This window comes from Pundamilia nyererei, unplaced genomic scaffold (assembly GCF_000239375.1).
Source record: "Pundamilia nyererei isolate P.nyererei 1_Seehausen unplaced genomic scaffold, PunNye1.0 scaffold00048, whole genome shotgun sequence".
NCBI classification, from domain to species: domain Eukaryota; kingdom Metazoa; phylum Chordata; class Actinopteri; order Cichliformes; family Cichlidae; genus Pundamilia; species Pundamilia nyererei.
This window is the reverse complement of record NW_005187449.1, coordinates 2,218,086-2,231,616: the sequence shown is the minus strand read 5'-3', so window position 1 is coordinate 2,231,616 and position 13,531 is coordinate 2,218,086. Positions and strand designations below refer to the sequence as shown.

At 42.7% G+C, this 13,531-nt stretch overlaps 1 protein-coding gene across 6 annotated transcripts; it reads left to right on the top strand.

The window, feature by feature from the left end:
- The first annotated feature begins 207 nt into the window (after nucleotides 1–207).
- Nucleotides 208–9,896, top strand: LOC102198430 (heterogeneous nuclear ribonucleoprotein Q). 6 transcript variants are annotated; one of them, XM_005732754.2, is made up of 12 exons: nucleotides 208–367; nucleotides 970–1,129; nucleotides 2,154–2,272; nucleotides 2,386–2,607; nucleotides 4,066–4,242; nucleotides 4,630–4,765; nucleotides 4,890–5,095; nucleotides 6,130–6,279; nucleotides 6,356–6,477; nucleotides 6,570–6,951; nucleotides 8,643–8,727; nucleotides 8,870–9,896. In XM_005732754.2, the coding sequence occupies exons 1-11, from the start codon at nucleotides 365–367 to the stop codon at nucleotides 8,682–8,684; spliced, it is 1,719 nt and encodes a 572-aa protein (XP_005732811.1). In that variant the 5' UTR covers nucleotides 208–364; the 3' UTR covers nucleotides 8,685–8,727; nucleotides 8,870–9,896. The 6 variants fall into 6 exon arrangements, with proteins under 6 accessions (XP_005732811.1, XP_005732812.1, XP_005732810.1 ...); XM_005732755.2 differs by having other exon boundaries at nucleotides 8,646–9,896; XM_005732753.2 differs by having other exon boundaries at nucleotides 8,643–9,896.
- The last annotated feature ends 3,635 nt before the right edge of the window (nucleotides 9,897–13,531 follow it).

Genomic DNA, 13,531 nt, shown 5'->3' with positions numbered 1-13,531 from the left:
AATATACATTTAAACAAGCAGTATATTTAAACTAAAATACAGACATCTCTTTGTTGTAAAATAAAATAAAATAAAATAAAATAAAATAAAATAAAATAAAATAAAATAAAATAAAATAAAATAAAGAATCACTGGTTCAACGCCACCGTTCGAAGCCCCAAAGTAGCCCATGAAAAGCAGTTTCAGAAGCCCCGTACACGCAGGGGGTGGGGTGGAGAAGCGGAGTTTGCGACGTTACGTAGCCGCCATTTTGTTTCACCGGGAGTAAAGAAGCCAGCCTGAGAGCCCCGGCGTGAAAAATTTCCCTCATTCGGACTACCTAAATTACGGCGGAGCTGCATCGTGCACCCAAATTCAGATTCGCATGGTACGTACGCTCTCGAGGCAACGAGAGGGGATGTTAAATTCGGCTATTAACCTGCAGCTTTCTGCACTCTAATGTTCGATGCATTGCACGACCGGGTGCTGTTAGCATAGCAGCTCGTTTTCATGGCTAGCCGGCATTTTGGAAAAAAAACGGGCCTGTTTGCATATACTAATGGGAAAATAAATGTGCTCTACGTTATGAGTAATGGGCCAAACACACGGAATCACCACAAATTGCACGTGCTTGACCTTTGGACCTTGTTTAACTAATGCTAATCTCGTGCATTTTGCACTTCCATGCGTACCGCGCTCGGTGAGGCCCGTGATCTGTACGAGCCACAGATGTTAGCTCACAGACGCGTGGTGACTACATGGATGCCGCCTTTTCTGCTCACTGCTTAGCTGCTTGTTTGTGTGCTGTTTGGGCAAGTTTGTTTTTCCGCTGGCGTCTAACACGTGGTGTTAGTTTCGCAGCGTCTGCAGGACTTGCCTGTAAACCAAGTGGACGATGGCGCCAAACTGCACGCTTGATGTTGTTGTCCCACTTTAGTCCGGCGAGTGCGTTGCTGCTGGTGGTAAATGTTTGCTCACTTCTCTGCGCAGATGTCTGAAGACATGGCCACAGATCACGTTAACGGGAACGGGACGGAGGAGCCGATGGACACTACAGCCGAGGTGACCCACTCGGAACACTTCCAGGCTTTACTGGAGGCAGGTTTACCTCAGAATGTCGCTGAGAAGCTGGATGAACTTTATGTAGCAGGTAAGAGAACGCCCTGCCTCCGTTTTCAGCTCACAGTGTGTGCACAGATAAATCCACCCTCCAGCACACAGTGTGAAAGTCAGTAGTATCTGAAATTTGTGAATGAAATGTAGTACAGTACCTGGAGAGGTGATGCAAACATTACAAACACAGGAGTGGTGTGCTGGTCTAGCCTGCTTGAGATGACATGGGGTAGCCCATGAACCAAAGTTGAGTTTGACTGAGTTAAAATATTTGTCATGAACTCTTTGAAATCCTCTGCCACTTTCTCCTTTGTTGTTCAGGTATGTTTATTAGTGTTTAATTACCACTAAAACCTTCCTGCTCCTGAAGGAATGTCAGCACAAGTTAATGAAATTTGTAATTCAGAGCAATATTAACTCTTTTTCGTGTCTTTACTGGTTATTTTGTTAACCAGTAATAAAATAAAACGATGACAGTGAATTAAGCAACACCCTAAATGAACAACAGTGAACAGGGAGCTGATTCAAAGTAGTCAAACCAGTCGTATCAGCTGCTGACAGATGGCTGAGGGAGCATCAGATTGATCATTGTCACACTGAAGTATAGAAATCAGATCAAATGAAATAACTCCTGTTACTACAAAGGCCTGGGTGAAGGTAGATGGAGGCCAGCTGGCAGGAACAAAAGAGCAGCTGTGTGTCCACAGCAGGTCAACAGGACTGTCTGAACCTCCAGCAGATGGTGACAAACACTGAAAGGAGACCTCAGGGCTTCTTCAGCCTCCTGAAACCTGGCAGTATGACAGGAAAACTTTTATGTCCATAATAATGAAACTGCTTCATACCTTCAGCTGTTTTACTTTGCTTTCTTTTGTATCACATTGATGATCCATCCTCAATCCTCTGTTGCACAACTGCACGAGTCCCACTGCCTCTGTGAACCTTCTCACCTGTGCTGAGTATTGATGAAGTTGATCGGGTTTCTAAAGGTGTATGGGGGTGTTTCTGGTGGGGTCATGTGCGTTTGCCAGTTATTTTGAGGTGTGTTTTGTGTCCGTCAGGCCTGGTAGCACACGGTGACCTCGATGAAAGAGCTATTGAGGCTTTGAAAGAATTCAACGAAGATGGAGCCCTGCAGGTGTTGGTGCAGTTCAAAGAGAGTGACCTGTCACACGTGCAGGTGAGTTTTAAATCATGCGAGACATGAAGGGAACGCTCGGCTGTTTATTTTTTACCCCCTAACGGCAGCTAAATGTCCAGGTTTCTAATTTTCTGCTGTTTCTTATTCCCCAGAATAAAAGTGCCTTTCTCTGTGGGGTGATGAAGACTTACAGACAGAGAGAGAAACAAGGGACTAAAGTTTCAGACTCCATCAAAGGACCAGATGAGGCTAAAATCAAAGAACTCCTCGAGAGAACCAGCTACACACTCGATGTTACAACCGGCCAGAGGAAATACGGCGGACCCCCGCCAGAGTCCGTGTACTCGGGTTCTCAGCCCCCTGTCGGCACAGAGGTACTCCTCGTCAATTCATAGAAAATAGGGTCTTGTATTATTTCCTGAGATGTTACATTTTCACATCATGTCATTGGAGAATTTGGTTGTTTTGAAATTAGGAAGCTGTAAACAAAAGGCAGGCACAGACAGAGGTGCTTTAAATGGTTAAACCCATGATCAGAGTGGCGTCAAGATTCACTTCATCAGCTTCTGTGAAGCAGGAATCACTGCTCTGCTGAACAGGCATAAACGTAGCTAAAGTAAACTTACTTATATTTAAGATTTTATAAACCACCACCAATCATTTTGACAATATTTGGTCTGAAATTTTATTCACAGAGGTTTTAAAACTGATACATCAACACTGAGTTTGATTTATAAAAAGTGTTGGGAAGAACATGAAGCAGAAGAAGAAGAGTTTCTTTTAACGAGGTGAAAATTATGCGAGGCTTCAGTTTCTTACTGCTGAGAAAAAAAGATGTATAAATTAAACTCTGAGGACCTAACGAGATGTACTTTGAGTTTTAGCTGCACTGGGGTATATATTTGGTGTATTCAGATATGCTGACTTCGCTGTGACAGGTCTCGCAATGTGATGTGGGCTTTGGATCTGTAGATGTTGATGTGAATTGTTTGCGTGTCATTGGCCTCACGTGGACGGGGGGAACGAATGCACTGCTCAGTTTATCCTGTCATACAGTCGCCTAACGGTGCAGAACAAGGAGCATTTCTTTGCTGGATTAAGTGGAGATTAGTAAAGTTTGGGCTGTCAGTTCTTCTATAGCATGAACAGTTTCAGCATTCTCTGTAGTTCCTGTGGTCCGATACTAGCACCGGTTAACTCATCTTAACAGATGAGGCGTTTGTGCAGAAGGCCCCTGACGGTCCAGCTCAGTTATTCCTGCCTAGTTTTTCCCTTCAGTTGTTTTTACGTGGGGTTCTCCACACAGTGTGGTCACCTTTACCTCCTCACATGTTCTCCTCCTCAATATCAGTATCTCACACGAGGTTTTTCTTCGCTTTTCAAGAGTTATGGTGCAGTAATATTTGTTTCGGCATTATCACAAGACTGAGCGTAGCCAGTTTTAAACTTCTTAAAGTGTGCAGCACAAGCTAACCTGACACTGTCTCAGTGTTTACCAATGTCAAAATGCAAGGATGCATAAGACTGCAAATATTTCTGTGCATATTTTATATCAATATAACTTTACTGAGCTTTTTAACATGCACGTGTTTAAAAAGGCGTAAAATGTGATTTTCCTGATGGGCAGCGTTTATAGGAAAAAGCTGTACAGACATGAAGTGTTTTCAGTCCGCTTCACTGAAGCAACTTTAAGAGTAACTCCTAATTAACATAAACTGCACTTTTGAAATGAAACCATTTTCAGCTGGTTAACTAATAAATATTCAATAAAACCAGTTGCTTGTGGGTGTTTATATTTAGAATATCCTTCTTTCTTTTTTGTCCTCTTGTAGATCTTTGTTGGGAAGATTCCCCGTGATCTGTACGAAGACGAGCTGGTTCCTCTGTTTGAGAAGGCCGGTCCGATCTGGGACCTTCGGCTAATGATGGATCCGCTGAGTAGCCTGAACAGGGGCTATGCCTTCATCACGTTCTGCAGTAAGGAGGGTGCCCAGGAGGCCGTAAAGCTGGTGAGTTTGTCAGGAGCACGCGGCTGAGCATGTCGCTTTTCTAGAAAGTGACGGCGTTCAGGAGACCTGTCACTTTGTAATGGAGGAAGCTGTAGCTCAGGAGGTGAAGGGGGTTATATTCTGATTGGAATGGGTTTTGCTGGTGGTTCGATCCCTGCTCCAGTCTGCATGCCAAATATTCTTGGGCAAGATGCTAACCCCAGGTTGCTCAGGAATCTGTGAATATTAGATATAAAGCACTTTCGCATGAAAACCATAGAGAAAAGTGCTGCATGAATGCGTGAATGAGGCGTGTTGTTCTGCTTTATGAGAATAGGTTACCTCAAAAACCTGTGTGCTGGAAAGGTTTTGAGTCTAATGAGAGTTCATCGGCTTTATTTTTTGCAGTGCAATAATCATGAGATTCGCCCTGGCAAGCACATCGGGGTGTGCATATCTGTTGCCAACAACCGGCTATTTGTTGGTTCAATTCCCAAGAGTAAAACAAAGGAGCAGATTGTTGAAGAGTTTTCCAAAGTCACAGGTAATGCTTTCTGACAGTTTTGTTTTTCTAAGAATGCCCTGCTGTCCTCGTTATTCTGCTCAGAAACACCCAGACTCTTAATATTGAACCACAGGCAATGTTTTTGTTTTCTTTCTTCACCCAGAGGGCCTGAGTGATGTCATACTCTACCATCAGCCCGACGACAAAAAGAAGAACCGAGGCTTCTGCTTCTTAGAGTATGAAGACCACAAAACGGCCGCTCAGGCCCGTCGCCGGCTAATGAGCGGCAAGGTGAAAGTTTGGGGCAACCTCGTGACCGTGGAGTGGGCAGACCCCATCGAAGACCCCGACCCAGAAGTCATGGCCAAGGTGAGCATTGGGAATCTGAAGTGTTCTTCAATCTTTAAGCCATAGGTGTCAAACTCTGGCCCGCGGGCCAAATTTGGCCCGCAGCCTAATTACATTTGGCCCGCGAAGCCATACCAAATGACTATTAGAGCTGGCCTACTGGTATTATACAGCTAACATAAATATAGTTTAGTATTAAGCTTTGCTTGTTCCATATTCAGTTTTTCAGCAAAACTTGTTTGAGTCCATAAGAAAAGATTCATTCTTATATCTGGAGCAATAAATATATTTCAATAAATATTAATGTTAGCCCACGACTTTGTTCCAGATTTGAATTTTGGCCCACTGTGTATTTGAGTTTGACAGCCCTGCTTTAAGCCAACCACCCATGAACTTAATCCCCCCCCCCCCTTTTTTTTAATGCTGAACTCGTTTCTATTGAAACGACAGCAGAGCCAGAGTTAAAGCTGTTAATGAAGAAGGAAAATGTTAAGATCAGATCTCAATCTTTTTTTCCTTTTGATGATCGGATGTCAAATTCTTGCATTTGTAGCTGACTCTCCAAAGCAAACCATGTCTGTGTTGCTGATTCCAGTAGGAGGCCCTGCACTGGCAGCAAAACATCAGTGCTTATGCCCTTTGTGCTGTCTTTGTTTTTTGTTTTTAAACACGAGATAACAAGCTAGATGACACACATCAGCATTATAATGAACTGTTGTATTTTAAATGTGACGGTGGGTTCATAAAAACTGAATCTTGCCCTTTTTTCCCCTCTTAATTCAGTGATGCAGAAAGTGCCGTTAAACAAGCAATGCCACTGAAATCACAAATCTTTGCCATTTCTCTGTATAATTTTAAGGCAGGTTATATAAATAATAATAAAATATTAACATTTAACTACATTCGTGTTGTTGAACATAAATCTATTTGTTCATATTGTGACCCTTTGTCTTCTTTAAATCAATCAAATTTTCCAAAATATGTGATTTTACTGCCTGCTGATAAATGCGCAGGAGGAGATGAGCTGATTAAATCTGAGCTTTACTTTGTTGCAGGTGAAGGTTTTATTTGTGAGAAATCTCGCTAATGGCGTCACGGAGGAACTCCTGGAGACGTCCTTCAGTGAGTTTGGAAAGCTGGAGCGAGTGAAGAAGCTCAAAGACTACGCCTTCATTCACTTTGAGGAGCGGGACGGTGCGGTGAAGGTATGTGTTACCCTGATGGTTGGCGCTGGATTAGAAACGAGGTGCAGAGACGTTAAGTCTTGTATTCTGTGTCCAGGCACTGGAGGAAATGAACGGGAAGGAGTTGGAGGGAGAGCCAATCGAGATAGTGTTCGCCAAGCCGCCCGATCAGAAAAGGAAGGAGCGCAAAGCCCAGAGGCAAGCGGCTAAAACGCAAATGTAAGAAATGTCTTCTCGAAGCATTCTGAGCAATCAAACCTTTGTTTTTGTCAGACCTGTCTTTCTAACCCGTGCCGTCTTACTCTCATCAGGTACGATGACTATTACTACTACCCTCCCCCTCCCCACATGCCCCCTCCCAGCAGAAATCGGGGTCGAGGAGGGAACAGAGGCGGCTACGCCTACCCTCCTGACTACTACGGTTACGAGGACTACTACGATTACTACGGCTATGACTATCACAACTACCGCGGTGGCTACGATGACCCCTACTATGGGTACGATGACTTCCAGGCCCCAAGCCGGGGGCGGGGCGGCAGCAGGGGCGCACGGGGCGGATCCTCCCCGGCCAGAGGACGTGGCGGCTCGGGGGCACCCAGAGGGAGGGCAAACTTCTCGCAGCGCGGCGGGCCAGGACCAGGTCGTGGCGGGCGCGGCGCAAGAGGAGGCGTGCAGCTGAGAGGGCGAGGAGGGGTACGTGGTGCACGGGGTGGCCGCGGTGGAAATGTAGGAGGAAAGCGCAAAGCTGATGGGTACAACCAGCCAGATTCCAAGCGTCGCCAGACCAATAATCAGAACTGGGGCTCTCAACCCATTGCTCAGCAACCGCTCCAAGGTGGTGATCATTCTGGTAACTATTCCGGTTACAAATCTGACAACCAGGAATTTTATCAGGATTCTTTTGGGCAGCAGTGGAAGTAAACCCCGTAGTGCTTTGATAACAAAACCCGTGTTTGTTTTTGTCTTTTTATTTAGAGACTTGATCTGATTGGCCCTCAATCCCATACGGTTGCCTGCATTTTTTTTCTTTTTGTTTTCCTCAAAATTGGTGACATCTGGCAAGATCTCCTTTTTGTACATATTTTAATAATCCGCTTGGACTCGTCTTAGTCACACTCCCACCTGTTTCTGGCGAACTGGTTTTCTCTCTTCCTTTTGGGGTTTTTATTTTTTATTTTTTTAAAATGACGAAAAGAGAAAAAATACAATGGGCGTTTAAAAGATTTTCCATAACGGAGTTTGAAAAAAATTTTTAGATGCAAATGTGCTCGAGCTGTCTATTTGGCTATAGCTTTATGTCTGTTTTTAGAAATTCTGGTTACCATGTTCTAAGTAGCTAACGGCAACAAAGCATATGTCTCCTAAACATGTATTTAAATCCAATGAATACGATTTGTATTGTCAAAAAGTAATGCGTGTCTTGTTATTGAAAAGAAGAAAAAAAGGACCATCGTAGTCCTATGGTTTTTCTTTTTTTGGCTTTACATTTTGGCTTGTATTCTTTGCTGTTTGTCTGCTTTAATAAACATACACGCACTCGTGTACAAAACTTCAAATTGTGTTGCAAATTCATGTTTCGGCAAATTCTCTCTTCAAATTACCTTCAAATTTAAGGCTCCTTGTGGAAGAAAATGGACCAAAGGTTTGCCAAATGTTTGGCCACGTGCTACAGTGTCACCTTGCATGCCATCAAATTCAAATCACCTTCTGATAGTCGGCATCTCTCAAGTGCTCTGTATGTGTAGTGACATACTCCATCCTTATGAGTTTCTCTCATGTCCAAAGAACATTGTTTCACAAATTGGTGTCCGAAATTCACTCTCAGCAGCGTCAGGGTTAAGCCCCGCCCCCTACAAGTCTCTTAGTTCTTGTTATCAGCTTTGGTTGAGGGTTTTTTTGGGAGGGGGGGCATAAAAGCACAATTTGATTTGTTTCAAAGTGAAGCTTTTCCTTGTCCCAGAAGGATCTACTTAGCTGTTGAAGGCCTGGATACTAATCTTGCATGTTTTACTCTGGAGGTCTGATAATTGTGCTCTTGTGCATGACCTGCTTCTAGGTGTTTTGTTTTTATTTTACTCCCCTTTTGCTTTTACTGATAATGATGGCTGCTCTTACCCCCCCCCCCCCTCTCACCTACCCCCTTACCTTGCTCCCCTTCCTCCCTCCCTCTGTCTGTCTTGAGCCGCGTCTCACCTACTGCACCTCGGTTTTACGTTTAATAACCGGCCCGGCTGACTCTGCTCGCCGTCTTCTCTTTAAGGCATTGCCATGTGCATGTTAACGTCTGAGCTTGTGCGTGTGAGCTCCAGAAACTGTAAATGTGTGTAGATGTGATGCGATCCTGTTTTCAGTTCTCTAATTGCTTCCTTTTGTTACCTGACTAGCAGGAAAAAGGGGGCGAGGCTGGTCCTGATGTGTTGCTATGAGGACTGACGGCGACGCACGCTGCGGGCTTCGGTGGATGAAATGGTAAGGTCAGCTGACTCAATGGTCCAATGGTTGTCCAGCCTTTTATTTTATTTATTTTTTGATTTTTTTGATTTTCAATGTAAAGGAAGGTTTTTTTTTTTTCATTTTGTTTTTGATCATCTTCGAACTGCCATGTTTGAAGATGATCAGAAGAGTAAACCCCACCTCCTCCAACCCTAAGGCAGCCATGTGAGATGTACTGAGGTCACGGTGGACATCCTTCTGGAAAAGGCTTTGCACTTTTTTAAATTGAGGCTTGGAGTGATGCAGTGGGACTTGTTGTTTCTGAGTTTTTGGACTGAGACATGTGAGGTGCCGACGCCTGGGTCTCGCAGGAAAACTGGATCACGAGCTACCTCGGTTTCACGGAAACGCCTCAGATCATCTACTTAAGGAAACTGAGACAGGGCTCGAGCCTCTCCGGCCTTGCAGCAGAGCACTTGATTTAATTGAGGCTCTCGCTGAGACCTGGCACCGGCCGGTCCTGTGGGAGCGAGCCTGAACATGCCTTTTTTGCTGTCTTTGTACATGAACTGAGTGACAATGAAGTTAACGGACAGATTGTTTTGTCTTTTATTTGTAAGGCTTGAAAACCACAGCCCTCCTCTTCTTCATGTCTTCCACAGCCTGACCCAACAGCTGTCTTAACTACAGATTTAGGATGTCATGTGACATCCTGCCATGTCTAAGAGGGTCTGGAAGAAAATGGGTTACATGTTTTGCATTGTATGTATGCCTCTGTAGACTATCATGCCATGTATGTATGTGCTTATGAGAAATTTACCTGTGGTGTTGACTCATGACTTCTCACTGGTGCGAGTGTAAAGGAGAAATTTACTGCTGGCTGCTCAGTATTTGGAAGGGTGGGAGTTTAAGGCTTGTTTTGATTGAGAAGATGACCAACCAAAGAGCCTGAAAGTAGTTTTAACACTTAGTTTTATACTCCTGCGATTTAAAACTGGTTAAAAAGAGTAAAAATATAGTCAGACATGTTAGAATGAGAGTAAAACATTTTAACATCTGTCTGTTCTTTCAGCGTTAAACGTTGAAGGGAAATGCAGACCTTGATCTGTGGTTTTATTTGAATCAAAAGGAGAAAATTTATTTCTTCAGAGGACAAAATTTAAAACAAGTTTTTATGCTCAGTGTCAGATAAAAGCTTTTTCTTTGTTTATTTATTTTTTTTAACCCTGACAGATAAGGCTGTGCGATATGACAAATCTCATATCCCGATAGAAGACATTTATCGTCCTGACAACGATATAAATCACAAAAATGTCATATTTTCTGTAAATTCTGACTCGTCCAACTCGACTTGCATGAAGTTTTTCCAGCTAGGCGTCCTTTACCCTGATTCGAGTGTTTTAACCGATGCATGAAACTATACATTTTTAGACATAAGTTGTAACGGCCACCATTTTCTTTCGAAGTTTGAGTCTAAGGTTTATTTTTAGCACCTGACGGCTTTTTTTTTTTTTTTTTTTTCTTCTCATCCGTAAACTCTCTGCATACTCTTTGACATGATTCAGTTTATTTTGAAAAGTCTCAACAGGATCTTGAGCTTTATTGTGAAAGGTTTACGTGGAAAACAAACAAGCGGACAGCGGAGCCACGCGATGGTGTTACCGTCGTTGTTGCTAACGACAACACGTAAAAACAGACGCTTGTCCGTCAGTAGTGTGGTTGTATTAAATATGAGAAAGAGAGAACTTTAAGAAATTAATATAGCCACTACAGTGACCATCAAAACGATGAAAAAAATATTGCTGTGAACACTTTATTTTAGGACACTACGAAACAAACGATAGCGTAATAGGAAACAATAGACGTTTTTATATCATCTTATGATATATATCGTTATATCGAACAGCCGTAAAAGGCCACTGCAGTTTTGTCGTCAAGCCACTCGAACAAGGCTACTTACAGGGTCGGCCATCGTTTAAAAACATTTTAAAATGTGTTCTGCAGGAATACTCGTAACTCGTTTTCCGCTTGATGTTTGTTAAAATACTATATTTGGAAAATATTTAGTAAAAGGGGTGATGCCTCCCCCCCCCCCTTCATCTTTTGTAGAAACACCCCCATAAGTCAGTGTTTTTTAAAAACACTTGTCTCTAAACACGTACTCGTCCTTTAGAGCTGAAATTTTAATTATGTTGCATCTGCTCTCGTGAGAGAAATGATCTCTGAGCATGAAAGTTGAAAGGTATGCCGCTATGACATCGATAAACGCCAGTTTGACCATTTTGAATAATTTCAGAACTTTTAATAATGACAATATAATGAATGAATAATTAAATTATTTTGTTTAGAAACTTGTTTGGAGGTAAATGGTTTCGCTAGGTTTTGGTGGTGTTACCCCCACCATGACGCTTTCATCTTTGTTCTACCTCGCAGAGAGATCAATCACTCTGATCGATTAGTAGAAAGAAAAGAATGATCTGTTACACGTCCCTTTAAAGTAGAGGAATTCTGGGAGATCGGCGGCTCCAGAGTCAATGCATTGTAGCCTTTGGAAGGACAATGTGAGGTTGGATTTCTCCTTTAAGCTCCTTTCAGTGCATTTTTGTGTCTCTGCCTTGTGTTGTTACCTTTGACCTTTGACATGAGCCCAGAGGCTTGGTTTCATGTTGAGCTTTGTCCCATCTCTGAGGGCCGTGCTGCTGCTGCCGACGCCGCCACCTCCTCTATGGGGAAAAATAGAGCCACATTAGTGTTTGTGTCCATGTTAGACCAGACTTGATTTTATGGGTCAACAATGTGTTTTTGTTTGTTTTTGCTAACGAGTGTGTTTGCAGTTTGCAGATGAATTGTTTTATACTGTACAGCGAGGTGACGTAAACCTATTTTTCTAATAAAGCCATGGACTTTGAACTCGGCTCTGTCTTCTTCTATTTTGAATTTTGCCAGTGCATAATCACATTTCAGAGAGCCTAGAAATATATTGGTGATGTTTAACATTTATTAAATGCCTTAGCTCAACCCAAGCTCAAAAGAAAGAGCAGGGGTAGGCAACCTTTCTGATGAGTGCCATCTAAAATTTCCTCAGAAGTCAGTGTGCCATATGATTGCATTAGCAATAAATTTACTTATGCTCTATATCAATAGTTACACACTATATAGAACAACTTTATACAATTATATTTGTGCGCAGATGTTGGCAGCTATCAGCGAATAGTTATCAACTATTTTGAAACAAAAAAAGACTTTTTATCCATAACAGCAAATGAACTGTACAACAGAAAATGCAAATGCTATTTATGGTCTCCTCACAACAATGATAAGAAAAAACTGGGCCAATATGGCATGTTTGTTAATACAGAGATACACATGTTAATGTGATATCTGGTCTCCCACTCAGAGACACAGGTCCCCGAGTGTCCAGCGTTCAGACGGCTACCTGAGGACTCGTGTGAGAGAAAATCTGCACACACATATATGTAGAGCCAAATACTGTCAATAAGGCCTCTGCAATGTTCTGAAGACAGTTAAACTTATTTTTAGCCAATTACAACCTGAATCTGATAGTTGGGGTTGTTAGCTAAGATACCGTCATTAAGAAGCAGCACAACTGTTTCTATGCGAGCTAATTTGCGATGTGCACCGCTGGCCCGACCATTTATTTTTTAATGCACCTTCTCAGATTATTTCACTGCGTGTCGTGCCCAGAGTTGGACTGGGACAAAAAAATCGGCCTGAGCATTTTGACGAGACAGACCCACCAGGTATTAAAGCCATAAAGCCTTTGAATGAAAACAAACGCTGTTGTGACAGTGATGTACACTGTTCTGATGGTATATATGTATCAATCTATCAATCGTTTGTTGTAAGATTCAGATAATTACTTTTTAAAAGCTAGACATTTTAAATGAGAATAAGAAAGAAAAGTATTTCTTTGTGCCCCCCTTTCCCTGTTAACACCCTAACTGGCCCCCTGGCAACACTTTGCTAGACCCGCCCCTGCACAGTTACCAGCTGTCGGCTACATAAAAAAGGATCCTGGGGTTATTTGTCTCTCAGAAACAGTTCATAACTTCCCTTCAACTCATTCATGTCACCTAAAAGGTAAACCTGTTTCTCCATCACCTGTTCAGCTCCGATGATTCAGTAAGGACATCTCCTGGTTTCATCCTCATGTTTCTTTCTCACCACATATACAAACTGATATCATGACCAGCAGCTTTTACAGCTGTGGCTCCAGCAAACATCAGCTGATACTAGAAATGAATATTAAATAAATTCTAACAACAGCTGATCAAGCTTAAACGTGCTGCTGTTGTTTAGCGCAACATCCGCTGGTTTCCTCCTTCTGGTGCAAAGTGGGCGATAAATAAACGAGAGAAAAGCCGATCAGCTGATCATTGATCAGTTTCATGATTGAAGTAGTAACAGGAGAGGGAGGGGGAGAGAATGAGAGAAGAGGCAGCTGTGCAGCATAAAGACGCAGAAAAACCCCAGCTTTGTGTCTTTTTCCATTCTAGTTTAAGTATATTTTCTCTGAATGTGGCACGATTCTGTATTTTACTGGACGGTTGGCTGTCCTTACAAAACGCTTAAAACACACACAAACGTGATGACAGTATTTAGAACAAAGCATGGCTTATATATATTATCATAACTCTGGATTTACTGGCCTGTAGTTAAAATTTAAAAACTTTGAAGTCCGAATTTTCAATGTGGGCTGAAATAGAAACTCAGCGTGGCTGCAGCTTGTTGCAATGTCAGCTTACATCAGTCATGTGATTTGGAGGTGCAGCGTGTCCGTGGACCACAGAGGGTTAATAACACTCACCTTCCTTCCATT

What these genes read in the sequence shown, in the direction of transcription:
- LOC102198430 (XM_005732750.1), top strand. An exon ending in GTGACCTGTCACACGTGCAG is followed by an intron (nt 2,273 to 2,385) that starts GTGAGTTTTAAA and finishes CTTATTCCCCAG; the next exon opens with AATAAAAGTGCCTTTCTCTG. An exon ending in AGCCCCCTGTCGGCACAGAG is followed by an intron (nt 2,608 to 4,065) that starts GTACTCCTCGTC and finishes GTCCTCTTGTAG; the next exon opens with ATCTTTGTTGGGAAGATTCC.